Below are 12,333 nucleotides of genomic sequence, written 5' to 3'. Positions count from 1 at the left end.
CGAGGGAGGCCCGGCGGGGCGGGGCGGGGCCCGGCCCAGCCCAGCCCGCCGCCCTGCCTTGCCCCCGGCGCGGGGCTGTGGGGCGCCGCAGGCAGCAGCTGCTCCTCGGCCTGCCCGCCCCCGCCCCACGTGCCGCTCTGTAGTAAARACCTCCTGCCCTACCGGTCCCCCCCGTAGAAGATCTGTTTTCCCGTCGGTTTACAAACACCTCCTCTGTGTTCGAGCTGCGTGTCGTACCGTGCTAATTCTTACCAGCGATTCCTGCCTTGCTGCATAAAGTAAACATGCTGCCACAGAACAAGTTCAGTCGGTGTTAAGAAAGAGGCGCCATATTAAACTATTAATAAATAGTTGGGTTTGTTTGTTTCCTATTTATAGATATCGCAGAGGGTCAGATCAACACAGTCCATCACCCATCACAAATATTCAGAATGCCCAAGGCACTGTTCAGACAATAAAGTATTGTCACTTAACCCTCACAAATGTTGTATGTACTTTCAAAATCAAAATAAAATGCCAAGAAAAGGAAGCATCACGTTGTCTTAAGTCATGAACCTTAGCTAAAAGTTTCTTCTGTGGTCATGTTTGTTTGTCTTCACCTAGTTTTAGACTTCTTTCTTTTGAATAGTTGTTCATAACTACATCTTAGCTGCAGGCAAGAGTTAAAGGGATGGTAATTTTCTTGCATATAGCTCGATTTTAAAGCCCTCATGTTTGTATGGAAGTAATGCACAAGTAATTTACTTCTAACAAAAAAGATTTTTCAAAGATTATTAACATTATGTCATGAATGTTGATCACATGCAGGAAATAAGTTGCGAGCATTACAAATACATGTTGCCTGGTGTGTGACTTCCCAACAATTACAATTTCTTCTGAATGTTTTTTCTTACTTATTTTGTAAAACAGATTCTCTCACGCACTTTATTATTTTCTCTCTCCCTCTCTGTCCCTCCCCCACTTTCTTCCCCCTTCCCCCTTGTATTCTTAAAGTACTTAGCTTATACCTATTTTTGTTGGATTGATTTTTTGTTTGTTTGTTTGTTTGCATTGACTGGAATACTAATTGAGGAGTCTTTCTCCTCCTCCATCCCTGATTCTTTAAAACCAAAGGTAGAATTGGATTTTGTATAGCAAGAAGATTTCARTTACTAATATTTATTCACTGGTTTATGATCATAATTAGTATTTCTAACTCTGAAAATGCTGTTTCGTTTGGACCATATCCATTTCTTTTCATACCATCACTACTGTGTTGTATTCCATGTTTTCCTGTTTCTGCTATGTCTTTTTTCTCTCCCTTGGTGGTCTGTGTTTTGCAGGCTTCCTTCTTAAGCCTTTCCGTGTTCTTAAGTTGTCATTAGTGCAGCAGTTAATATCAAGATGCTAGTTTATTTTGATGCTTCAGTGGACTGAAAATAAAATACAGAATTTTATAACTCTTCTGCCCAGATTTTGGGGCTACATACGGACGGTAAAGGTAAATCACGCGTTATTTACCATGGTTTCATTTGTAATCTTGAGAATGAAAAGGTATATACAAAGTAGATTTCAGGCTGTCTGCAGTCTTTGAGTTTGATCTGGCCCACGTATTAAGTGTACCACATGACAAACTCTTTTTTTAAAACGGTGTTTGTGGAAATAGGCATAAGATTTTTTTGGTACTCCAAACTTCCTTCTGTTCATGAACTCAGTTCTCAATCAGCCCGAATATTTTAGATAATCCTCATCTCATATAGAGCTCATCTTGAACAGTTTTTTTTGTTTACTTTTTGTTTGTTTGTTTGTTTTACAAGAACAGTTTCACGCCAGGAGCTACAAATGAAGTTGGAAATTACCATCAAAAAAAGTTGGGAAGCTGATGAATAYGTTGCATGGACTTTTTCTTGTTTTCCAGCAGCTCAGGTTCTACTTAAAATTTGGATTTGGAGAGGATGAGAGGAGAAAGAAAATTGGTATAGAGGAGCTTAATGTGGTATTGTCTTGGTACAGAAGCAAAGGTGATCTGTCTCCCATTGTTCCCTCAGAGACTCGCACACTCATGCCCTGTATTCTTTGCTCCCATTTCCCACAAGACCTATTTTTGCCTGTCATCTGCCGGCATTTCTTTCACCCTATACATTCTTCTTCTGCTTATCTTCTATCTCTACCCCTTAAAGAAATGTCCAGATACACAGCTAAGAAGATCATTGATAGAATCGTTTGGAAAATGTGCGAACAGTACAATTCTCTTGAAATTTTTTTCCAGACCTTTTGGAAGATAGGCTGGTAGTGTTTAAAAAGATGTGATGAATACTAGTCTGCTGACTTTAAAGTTTATGACAAAGGAAACAATTTTCTTTAATGTTAAGAATCTGAGTGTTTTCAATGCCTAGAATAAGAAGTTTGGAGTCCTTAGAAATATGATCAAAAGTGAAATAACTTAGAAAAGAACCTTTAAGATTGTGATTCTGTAAGTATTTATAAAGTTTTTTGAACAAAAATTGTAGAGGAAGAAAATTATTAAAAAAAAAAAAAAAAAAAAAAAAAAAAAAAACCACTGGCTGGATATTTGTTGTAGTGACCTTACCTGTTCCTACTAGTAGGTTCATACATCTTTGCAAAATAAGCACAAAAGAGGAGGAAAACAAGTTTTGAATCTTACTCATTTGGAGCACCTATTATGCAGTGTAGTGAGACAAGATTTTTTAAGTTGATAAACTTCCTATTTTTTTTAAGATAAATACTTCAGGCTTTTCAACTTGCAGTATGTAATTTTGATAACCTAGTCTTAAAATTTTTGTTAAAAGTTGTCTGCTTTTCTTTTGTGACAGGGTTCCTTTGTTCTGAATGAGWGATGTTTTAGGATTGTATGAGACATGTTACTTAATGCCACAATAATCTGATTGGAAATAAGTCAATAGGGATCTTTCTTGTTCCCTGAAAGTGCAGTGTAAGCTTGTGTCTTTCACAGAATCATGTGGAATGAACACGAGCAGACTCTTTGACTCTTCCCCCACGAAGAGCAAAACTTCAGGCTGCCTGTCATCTTCTGTGCCAGGTGTACCCCAGAGCCAATGTGTTGACACTATTTAAGTGAAATTATGAGAGGGTGGAACTTGCTGCAGAGACTGTGTTACTTCTGCTTTAGTACAGTACTATCTCTGATAGTTTTTTTAAAAACTTTGTGGCAGTGTCTTTAGAGGACTTGCTGAAGGTATCTTCACCTTCTGTGAAATAACTCAGTGTGACAAAGATAYATATATTTTGCAATAGGATAGCCTTATCATTCTTGAAACTTCAAATTCCCAAATCTGTTACAGACAACTGCATGAACACTTGCATCCTCTGCTTGAAGGAAGAAAAGGGGAGTTAGTCTTGTGTATGTTTTTACTTGCATATACCTCACCAAAAGAAAACCTCAGAACAGAAATTAGTACCAAAATACACTGTGTTCAATGTAAGAACAAGTGCCTACAGCCTGTGACAAAGTATGCTTCTAAATGAGATCACTAGATCTGTCCTTTATAATCAGGAAAGCCTAAGGATACTGCTGAACCTCATGAAGTCACATTTCATATCACTGGAGCTCAGTTTGTGCCTGCAGGTGATTTGGAAACATGAATCAGTTCATGRATAGGTCAGTAGAAATTTGTTCCAGTGATGACTTGGGAGGGGAAAAAAGTTGCAGAAATCCATCAGCAAACATAATGGAAGGTTTTATATTGACTTTAAAAAATAGTAGGTAGTGTGCTCTGATTTATTAAATAAAGAGTACTAGCCTTTCACAATTTTTTTTACAAATTCTAGCTACTAGGCTGTTGTCAATCAAGGTGAGTGATGGATTGATCAGTTACTTGATTCTTTTTAGAGAAGACGTGAAACCTTGAAAAAACAAGAACTTGATTACACAGGCTGTTAACCCGTATCAAATTTAGTGCTGTTCAGGTAACTTATTTGTCAAGTCTGAAAACTGCATGGTTTAGAAATTTCTGCCTTAATACATCTACCTGTTGGTATTAATACGCCCAATTGTATAGACGTTTTGGGGCAGATAAGTCTAACCATGTAAAGCAGAGTTGAAAGGCAGAGTTTGTAATGAATGATGCCGCACTGAGAATCTATAATAAGCTCCAGAAAGGAATAGGCAGATGAAGCAAAAGAGAAGACTATTTTAGAAGTAGAGAGGTATGATGCTGTTGGATGCAACCCTTGTTTCCATTTAAACAAAGCATGTTTTAAGTTTTCTGTAATACTGCTTTCTATCTTAAAAATATGCTAGCTTGAACTTCCTTTCCGAATTAATACATTAAGATATTTAGTTTGCCATTATTTCTTGTTGTGTGAAGGTGAAAATACTTCTTTGTTTTGTTTTAAAGCCAGAAATTAGGTTTTCAGGTTGYTTCAAGAGGCAACGGGCACAGACTGAAACACAGTTYGCCTGMATATAAGGAAGAACTTTTTTACTGTGAGAGTGACAGAGCACTGGAACAGGTTTTCCAGAGTGGTTAAGGAGTCTCCTTCTCTGRARATAATCAGAACTTGCCTGTATGTGATCCTATCTAACATACTCTAGGTGACCCTGCTTTAGCAGGCAAGTTGAACTAGATGATCTCCAGAGATCCCTTCCAACCTCAACCATTCGGTGATTCTGTGGTAGACTCCAGTCAGTATTTTTTAGTCTATTTGAGTTTGCAGACAAACTGTTTTGCAAATGAAGTTATGGACTTCTGCATAGGATTCAAGCCTGCTAACATCTTTCATTCTTGTTTGTTTGTTTTGAAGCCTTCGTAGAAGAAATAAATTAAAAAACGAATTTTTCACATTTTGGTAAAGCCTGGTAACTTTCAGTCAAATGCTGTTATGGTTGTTTGGATACCATCTCAGCAGAAAGAAATTGTGTAATCTTGCTAGAATACTAGTAGGCATTTCTTAGTGAATCTTAAACCATCTCTTTCTCATTTGCCTTGCATCTCTGGCAAAAAATTAATTCTTTCTACTCTACCTGAACCTGTTCTGCTGTTCTTGCGCTCCAAAGATACTTCATCGATATCATCAASTTACTTAGGCCTTACTATCTATCCYTTGGTTAAGCTCCTGTGAATTTAAAGTCAGTTCTAACCAAAACAAATGAGTGCATTTATCTGTGTTAATGAAGTCATAAGCATAGAATCTCCAAATTCAGTGAACTGCTAAATGCCTGCATTTCTCCTGAAAGAGAGCTTCAGTAATCAGGTATTTTCTGGGCTGTATTTGATTTTAATAAGTTTAATGTGATACAATTTATAATGTCACTTACTTGAAAAACTCATTTTTTTTTTGTTGTATGAGTGGTTCAAGCTCACATAGACTATTGCTGCCACTAAAGTTACAGTCCTATCTTACCACATAACTCAGGCTGATTATCACCTCTTTGTACCTGYAGAAATGTTCATACCAATGAGCAGGGAGGTGGATCAGGGAGCTGATGTAGGGTCAGCAGAAGAAATGACTACTTTTAATCTGGATCAGCTTCTGTGTATAGGTCAAAACAAACCCTTCTACAGGGAGTGGAGGAGAAAGGAGAGAACTGTGAATGTGGGATTAGGTGTGTGCATGTTTGGGTGTATTGAGGGCCTGCGTCCTTTAGCAGTACAGCTGGTTCATGCTGGTTCATGATTGCATGAAACCTGATTATTCATATCAATATGAATAGGTTACAAAATATTAATCTGGTTTAAGCTATACAGCATTGTGTTGCTTTGTCCTTAGAGAACTGTTGATGAGTTAAAAATAACCACTACAAAAGGAAGCACTGGTCTGTTCTGACACATGTATAAAAAGCATAATTTTACTTGTATAACTGATATAAAAATGATAGGCTGGTTTCACTTTCCAGTTGTGTGTTTTTTCTGATAGAAGTAGATTGCTTATAATATTGAAGCCTTTTAACAGCTTTTCTGATTAGGAATCAGAAAGTAAATAACTTGTAGATTTTACAATCTTTCACTTTCTTTCACAGTCTTCAGCCATTTCTTTCATGTGTGTTTAGCCACAACATTGACGTAATTTATAGGAAAAGGCTCTGTAGTCTCTGTCATTTTAATTGAAATCTGTGATTTGGGTAAGTCACTRATATTTTGCCTGAGGAAGAACTTGCCTGAGGATTTGCAGATGATGGAATACTGATCTGACTGTATCAAGATTTAGGCAATATGAAAGGAAATTACATGTTTTTTTGGAAAAAAATGTATGCTTCCTACCAGCTTTGAAATTTTATGCTTAATGAAATTACATCAGTCTTAGTTTTATTTTACAAAAGTGTATTTGAAAACCAGTTGAGACAGATGAGAAGCTGAACAGAAGCTCCTGCATCTCAGGCTTTCAGGAGGCATTTGAAATTGAGATGAGGGGTATTTGTTCAGCCTTAAAGCTGATGGGATTCTGTAGAGGAATAGGAAACTCATTTGTTTGGTGGGAAGAGGCTAAAAGCGTCTTTCGGTTGTTGATAGTAGATGAAACATTCCCCACCTATGTTTTCAAGGTGTCTGGTGGAAGTAGACAGAAATTCAGTGCAATAAAGAGTTTTTTCCAGTTAGTATAATCCAGTAAGACCTCTGTTTACTGCAACAGTTGGGCAGTCCTGCTTTTTTTCCGTGCCCTGGCTATGAATTTTCAGTGCCTCACCTGCCATCAGATTAAACACATTAGTATGTAGCAAGTTGGATTCAAATGAAAGCTGTTCCTTAACGTTTTATTTTGTCCTAGATGATTTGACTTGTTATGGAGAAGCCCAATCATTAGGTAACATAGGTGATGAGGTAAGCGTATGCAGTAGGGGAGCCGTGGTCAACAGTCAGATTGAATTAAGGGTGTTGCGAGACTATTTCTTCATACACTTTCTATATTCTGGGGGTTTTAGCAGTATTTAGAATATGTCTAGATTAGGACAAAACCCCCACGATTTTTCTCTATATATATTCTGTAGCTCTTCAGGGTCATTTAGCCTATACGTATTTTCATGTTTTAGCCTATACCTGTTTTAGGTTTGCCTAGTACATACTTTGGGAACCCCAAAGTTAGGCCAGGCCTTTACTGGTTAAGATTATAGCACTGCTCTGAATTTAGGTAAGAAATTTTATTCTTATGTGATAGGGAACTAATCATAACAGTAACTAGCTTCCCAAGGTCGCAAATTGGGTTCATGGCCAGAGCAAGAACAGTAGGACACCTCTCTTTTCATTCCTATTCTAATKAGACTGAACAGTGGTAAAAGAGCTCCTGACTGATTGTGAGGSAGTTTGCTTAGAAACATGCAAACCTGGAATCACTAGTAAATTGCGTGGGGGCTGTTGCTATATGATGGAGGAAGACAACTTAATTTAGTGCTTCTGATGTGTCTAAATTTTTAGGATCCTGCATTTTTTGAAAATAATACATATATCATGATGAGTTTAATAGTGGATGAGTCCATTAATATATTATAAAGAATAAAGAGTTTGTAGTAGAAGATTTAAAAGGATTAGAGATGATATATTTCCAACTATAAATGCATCATATAAAAAATTGCTTTGTTAAAAAACCAGGTAAAGCACTACCCTAAATTAAAATTTCCTTGTGGTGAAGTATATTAAGTGTAGCACCTTTACTTGCATTTGACCTGGTATTCTTTAGTATGGGATTGTGGTATAAAATGCTGAATAAGCAAGAGGAAAAGCAGGATGAGGGTACTGTGTAGTATTAGTTTGTAGAKTTTGTGTCACCATGAACATTATGCTCTGAAAATGGTAATTCCAGGCTAGTTAGGATAAGAGCTGCTAATTGGTAGCAGCTGATATTCTGAATTCTTAGTCACAGAGGCGCATGCACACTGTTCTGCGTTTCTGTTGTATGCTGAGAAAAATAATGTCATAAGTTATCTGTTGTTGCCATTTTCTTTCTAAAAGTTCATTACCAAAATATGTTGTTTATATAACAAGTTAGCAGAATTTCACCTTTTTTTAAAAAGTATTTTTTGTTGCCTTTTTAAATACATGTGAGTTCTTCACACTAKATGGAAAGAAAATAAAATCTTCTTGTATAGTTTTACTATCAAATAGTTCTCAAAAACTCTTTCATAGAATCATAGAATCAGTCAGGATGGAAGGGACCTCTGGAGATCATCTAGTCCAACTCCCCTGCTCAGCAGGGTCACCTAGAGCATGTTAGACAGGGTTGCATTTGAGTGGGCTTTGAATATCTCCAAAGGAGGAGGCTCCACAACCTTTCTGGGCAACCTGTGCCAGTGCTTTTCCTTTTTTTTTTAACTTGATAAATTTGACATGATTTAATGACAATTTATTCACATTACATTTATCTACTTCTAAAGTAGGGAATACAAATCTGTTTAAAAACTGAAAAGCATTATTATCATCTTCTGTAATGTTTTCCAGATATGCACTCCATTCATGAGCAGAAGGGAAGTACAGGTTTAGGGACTGGCAGTTTTACAGTAGCATGAGGCCAATCATTAAAGGCAAAGACTCTTAGATTGAGAGGAAGATTCTTAAGATACAATTGAGGGTAAAACAGGCTTTGTTACTGTCTTTCAGAGTTGCTCTAGTGGTTGATGTTATGTATGTAGTCTTCCAAAAAACTACGCTTTCCTCATCTAGAAAATATTTTCATGACAAAATGCTCTTTTTTTTTTTTTTTAATATCTCAGTGAAAATAACTATGTATGCAATCATGCTAAATATTTATTAAAAAGAATCTATTTCTTCTGGATAATCTTCTGTTTTAGATAGTCTCTTGTATTAATATGATACCCTTTCATACATTATTTTGAGGAGAGCTTACTTGCATGTCCTTTCTGTGAAACAGGTGATTTTCCTTAGCAGTAATAGTTAAATTGAAAGTCAGCAATTAATAAATGTGAAGAAAAATAGGAGAGGGGGTAAAGGTGATGGATTGCACTGATAAATATTTAAAAGACCCTTCAAATTGTAAAATAGAGCCCAGGAAATCTTAATTTTTCTTGTTATCAGAAGACTATTCTGAAAGTAATGGGGAGGTAAAAAGTGGAAAGGATAAAAGCTTATATCCTTTAATTGGATATTGTAAAGTTATCTTATGAAGAGGATAGTGTATTTCAGTTTGAGAAACTGTATCTAATAGCAGATAGAGTATGATGACTCAGACATTTCAGCTGGCGGATTTTAGAGGATTGCTTGCCTTCAGGAGGGAAGCAGTGACAAAACAGCTGAATGTGAACATCTGAAAGAGGGTGACTGCCTTTGGTCACCATCAGTACTCTTGCCCCTGGAAAAAGGCATGCTGTCTCAGGAAATAGTAGAATCTTTGGGTGAAAAAATGATTCTAAAATAAAAAACATAAAATGAGAGGGAGCAACATGTAGATTTTAAAGAGGTATACCTTTTAAACACAAATACAGAAGTRTTGCTTTTTTTACAGTAGTGAATGTGGAAGACTAATGTCTCCTGGTCTATAAAATGGCCTATTGAAAATTTCCAGGGTAATACTGTATATAAAGTAAACATGAATACCAATGCAAAGAGATCAAGAAATATTCTGATCCTGCACTGTTGTTTTTTGACAAAATAAATACAGAATATACAGTACATATATGGTTGATTTAATGTATGTAAGCTTTACACGAACATCTAGATCTCTTAGGCTGAGTAGACCTGTTTGCTTTTTAGGTTGTAGGAGAACTTTGAGGTGAATTTTTACTGTTTTATGTCCACAAAGGATACATTTTTGATAATAAAATCAAGATTTTCTTTCTTCTTCTGTTCCGCCTCTGGTAAAGTATAATCTTAAAATTTTGTTTTTTCAGTTTGATAGTATTGCTGTTCAAATTTTCATGAATTCTGTACATCATATTTGATCTAGTTAAGAACATTGTTTAAAATGTGTGTGGTTTTTATTACTATTAACAGACTCCTCAGTGCTTTCATATTTTGTCAAAAAAGTTGCACCTATATTTAACTCTAGGTTTAATAAAATGGTGTATTTTATATTTAATTTAATATCCCCTTTGGAAACTAATGTTCAGGTAGTAACTGAGTTTCCTCTGTAGGTATGTATTAATTGAGAGTCAGCATCATTTTTCTCAAGCTTGCGAAATTAGCATGAGATGTATAGGTAACTTGAAGTTTTACTTGTATTTTAACAGTGAAAGCAAGTTGAATACATTGGTGCAAAAGCTTCATGACTTCTTGGCTCACTCATCAGAAGAATCTGAGGACGCAAACTCTCCTCTAGCATTCTCTGAAAACAAAACCATAGGTAAAAAGGAATTTTGTGTTTTCATTTTCAATGTGTGTATTTTTCTTGAGTTGAACAACTTTGTATATAACTCTATTGCACTTCAGTGGTGCAGTTATGTGTATTCCTATAATGATTTAATTAAGTGATGATATCTTCACAGAATGTTTTGTAGATGTGGAAAAAACAAATCTTACATGTGATTTACTGTTTAAAAAATATGAAATCAGTAGCATGCATGCATTTGCTTTGGTAGCGGTTCCTTGGAGAGGTTACGGTTCWTTTTTAAAAGTTATTTTACTTTGTGTAAGTAAATAATCTCTTCTCAAGCTTTTTTGGTTGTTGTAACATGTAAGAAGTTCTGTAGATTAAGCTTTCTTAGTTATTTGGAAAGAATTTCTACATTTGGAAACATCTGAAAACGAAATGATACTTCCAAAAAACATTGAATGTTTTGCTAGGTCAAATATAATATTAGTAATTTTTACTTACCAGTTAGAAATAGGTAACTTGAATTTTAAACACTTTATTTTGATTACAGCATGGAAAAAATGAAATTATTTCAGAACAGTACTGAGTAACATTTGTTTATGCTAGAGTTTAATTTGAACTAGATTCAGGCACAAAACTTTTTGAGCTACACTGTTTCATAGCAGTGAATTAAAATTGTGATGAAATGATAGAGTACAGGGGAAGGATAATTAGTTGGCTGTGGTATGGAGTTCATTTTCAAACCCCTCTTGTTTTCAGTAATAGACTTATGTGTATTTTCTGGTGTACGTCTTTTATCTYTTAATGTTTTATCCTGAGCAGAGAGTCCACTGCAGTGTGGTGCTAACCTCCTTTTGTCAGCATCCAGCTAAAGTGTTAAAATAGGAGAAAGAAATTATGCATGTGATATTTCAGCAGAATAATAAATTCAACTGTGATGTAGATGCATATATCTCAAAGTGAAATTTTTCTGAGAAGCATACTGTTTTGAAACACATCTTTTTCCTTTGTACTGTGTAGTAAAGTAGAGTTCTACAGAGTAGAATTGGACTCCTTGCACCAAAATACAGATTTACTTTGAAATAGAGGTACACTGTTTACAGTGGTACATTACATTAGTCAGATACACTGACTAATAATAGACATATTTCATTGTTGTATGTGAGAGCTCAATTCTTCTTCTTTTTCTTCTTTTAAAAAAGAACATATTAAAGTTGGGAAGTCACAAATTAAATATTAGGAAATGTCAGAATTAACTGTGCAGATTTGCTTTTCCTCCCAGCTTTCTGTGCATTATGATACAGTCTTTAGGATCCACACTATTTTTATATATATATGTACGTATATGTRTTTTTTTCCCCTCAGGATGTGCATTGACTGCATAAGTAATGGACATAATTGGGGCTTAGTCAGGTTTATATAATTAAAGGACCTCCAGAGTTTGGAGTGTATGTGAAGTATTAGGTAGTGTGGTGAGGAGAGAGATGATGACACAGAGGGTTGAGTGTGGTTCGAGAGAGTTGGGACACATACCCACCGCATTCACAGGTCAATTGATATGCAGAGCTGTCGCTTGTTCAGCGCTTCACCTTGTACCCTGCTGTGTAGTTGAACTGTACCATAATGCATATGTCATAGGAGTGCTAAGTAAAGTAAAATTGTGCTGATAATCTTGATTCTGGCCTTTCTTAATTTTTGAGTACTTGATTTTACAGCCTTAGTAATGTTTCTTTATCCCCTCTGCATTCGAATTGGATGACTCCCTCTTCTACATTGCGTGGGTGCCAGCAGGAGGATCATTGAGAGCGCAATAGAGACTGACTTCCTGCTCTTGTTTCAAGTGACCGGCCCCCTGCCCTGGAGCAGCAGTCACAGGGAAAATCCTGCGCTCTCATAGCCCTGAAGTGGATGGAGCATGTGCAATTTGGTCAGCGCTAGGAGTTGTGAGGGGATGCAGCATGCTTGGTTATTCTATGGGGATGGCGCATGTGCAGTCCAGTCACTTGTAGAAGCTGTGAGATGATGGAGCATRTTCAGTCACTTTTGGGGATTGCGCATGTGCAGTCTGTGAGGGCAGAATCTGCAGAAATTTTAACTGCCAGAATCAAAGAAATC

The 12,333-nt window shown here is 36.3% G+C and overlaps 1 protein-coding gene across 4 annotated transcripts in view; it reads left to right on the top strand.

Annotated features, from left to right (window-relative positions):
- ATRX (ATRX chromatin remodeler) overlaps nt 1–12,333 on the top strand; it is an 87,775-nt gene that overhangs the window by 555 nt on the left and 74,887 nt on the right. For all 4 annotated transcript variants that reach the window (XM_085319599.1, XM_085319598.1, XM_085319597.1 and 1 more), the window contains exon 2: nt 10,136–10,248. In XM_085319599.1, coding sequence (XP_085175725.1) covers nt 10,136–10,248 — 113 coding nt within the window. The remainder of the gene's footprint in view (nt 1–10,135; nt 10,249–12,333) is intronic.

Source organism: Rhea americana, unplaced genomic scaffold, assembly GCF_003343005.1.
Source record: "Rhea americana isolate MKP2758 unplaced genomic scaffold, rheAme1 scaffold_6, whole genome shotgun sequence".
Lineage (NCBI taxonomy): Eukaryota > Metazoa > Chordata > Aves > Rheiformes > Rheidae > Rhea > Rhea americana.
Note: the sequence above shows the minus strand (reverse complement) of the source record. Positions and strands in the feature narration are given on the sequence as shown.